The sequence below is a fragment of the Pterocles gutturalis genome, unplaced genomic scaffold (assembly GCF_000699245.1).
Source record: "Pterocles gutturalis isolate BGI_N339 unplaced genomic scaffold, ASM69924v1 scaffold19246, whole genome shotgun sequence".
Lineage (NCBI taxonomy): Eukaryota > Metazoa > Chordata > Aves > Pterocliformes > Pteroclidae > Pterocles > Pterocles gutturalis.
In genome coordinates this window covers 1-1785 of record NW_010103446.1, presented here as the reverse complement: position 1 = coordinate 1785, position 1785 = coordinate 1, and the positions used below count along the sequence as shown (strand labels likewise).

The following is a 1785-nucleotide window of genomic DNA, read 5'->3' as shown; positions in this document are numbered from 1 at the left end:
CCCCTCCCACTGCACATAGCAGGCCCCAGCGCTGCCGTGTCCTGTGGACACCGTGGGTTTGCTGCCAGGTGAAATAGCTAAGCCAGACCCTCGTCCTTGTCCTTTCCTAGAGGTATGAGCCTCCGTCCTGCTGTCCCCACGGCTGCTCCGGGGGCACTACCTGACTCGCAGGGACCCTCGTGGGCCACAGTGAGGTTGGCATCGGGGTGGGCACGGGCGACCTCCAGGAACCTGCAGATCTGGGCGTAGGTTCTGCCGTCGGAGCCACAGAGGGCCAGGTGGGACAGGCAGGCGCACTGGGGCTCGGGCACTTCTCCGTGCCGCAGGTCCCCGGCATCCAGCCGGCACTCCAGGTGCTCCCCGCACTTGCCGTAGAAGTGGTTGGTGTTGTCCAGGTCACAGATCTGTCCCTCCAGGTTGGCACACTCCCAGCAGCAGTCACAGGCATCCCGTACGGTGCCAGCCAGGCACCCACGTGGCGCCGGGCACTCCTCCGGCTGGCACTCAGCGCAGCCCTCCCCTTCCTCCAGCAGCCGCTGCCAGCCCCGCTGGAGGTAGTCAGAGGTGCTGGGAAAAGCCTGTCCCAGCTGGAGCAAAGCCCAGTGCAAGGAGAGGAAGAAAAGCACAAGGCAAGAAGAGCTCAGGGTCTTGGCTTCAGACATCCTCATGGCAGCTCCTCTATCCTGGTCCCACCATGCCTTGGACAGGGACCGTTGGTACTGCTCTGTCCTCCCTGGCTAGATCTGAGGAGCCATCCTGGCCTGCAAGGAGGGAGGACACGTGTTACCAGTGTAGGGAGTGTTTCCCACCCCTCTGTCTCCTGTCTGGCTTGCCCTGAGCGGCAGCACTGTGTGATGGGCAGGGGAGGGTCAGTCCCAGCCCCTCTCACCCGAAGCCCCACAGCCACATCCTTCCCACCCTGGAGGTCCCCAGTCAGCTCCTGCCCGAAGATGCTGAGCGTCCTCCAGTGGGATGGGGCTGCTGGCCCCAGACACACCAGGTTTCATCCTTCCTCCCTGGCAGCCCGGCAGGCACAGCCCAGCCTGCTCTGATCCCACTCTGGCCTGAGGAGCCACGGGGCTGGCAGGGGCCAGAAAGGCTGCTCCACACCGTCACGGCTCATCTGGTTTGTACCTTGCTTCTCGTCTCCTCTCAGGAAGCCGCTCTCAAGCCAGGCATCCCTTTCATTTCCCCATCATTTTGCAAGAGTCACGAGCCCTTTTTTCCTCCCACACTGTCCAGACAAGTGCAGTGGAGCCACTGATCCTGCAGACAAGGGGCTCTTCCATTCTAGGGGCAGCCAGCCTAGAGGAGCCGAGCTGGGAGGATGCTCCTGGTCATGCCTGGCTTGTCCTCCTCCCCTCCCTGCACTGTACCCCCTCTTTTTAGGCACCTAAGCAGGGGAGGAAACACCTCCTCAGGAAACCTTTGTGACCCCCCCAGTTATCACATAGGTGATGGGCTGAGCACAGGGGAACTCGGTGCACAAGTGGGCAGTCAATGGGCTGGCAGCAGGCCCAGAGCAGTCAGCCTGTCCTGGCACAGCAGAGTCCCTGTCCCCAAACCCCAAGCCTCCATTACCCAGCCAGGGAGGGCCAAGAGACTAATTTGACCCCAGGCTTCCCATCTCTGCTGGGGGTACATGTAAAGGTCTCATTCCCCGGCCCTGGGCTACACCCTGTCTGCCTTCCCTGAGATAGAGTGAAATTATGGTCCCCTGCCCCAGAGCCACCCAGCACCAGTGAGCGGGGCTGGGGAGGAGACCCAGGGGGCTGGACTGCCCCA

At 62.6% G+C, this 1785-nt stretch overlaps 1 protein-coding gene across 1 annotated transcript in view; it reads right to left on the bottom strand.

The window, feature by feature from the left end:
* Positions 1–762, bottom strand: part of LOC104471397 (kazal-type serine protease inhibitor domain-containing protein 1-like) — a 3567-nt gene extending 2805 nt beyond the window's left edge. Inside the window, exon 1 of the mRNA XM_010086729.1 lies at positions 161–762. Within this exon, the coding sequence (XP_010085031.1) occupies positions 161–668 (508 nt within the window). The 5' untranslated portion in view covers positions 669–762. The remainder of the gene's footprint in view (positions 1–160) is intronic.
* Between the last annotated feature and the right edge of the window lie 1023 nt (positions 763–1785).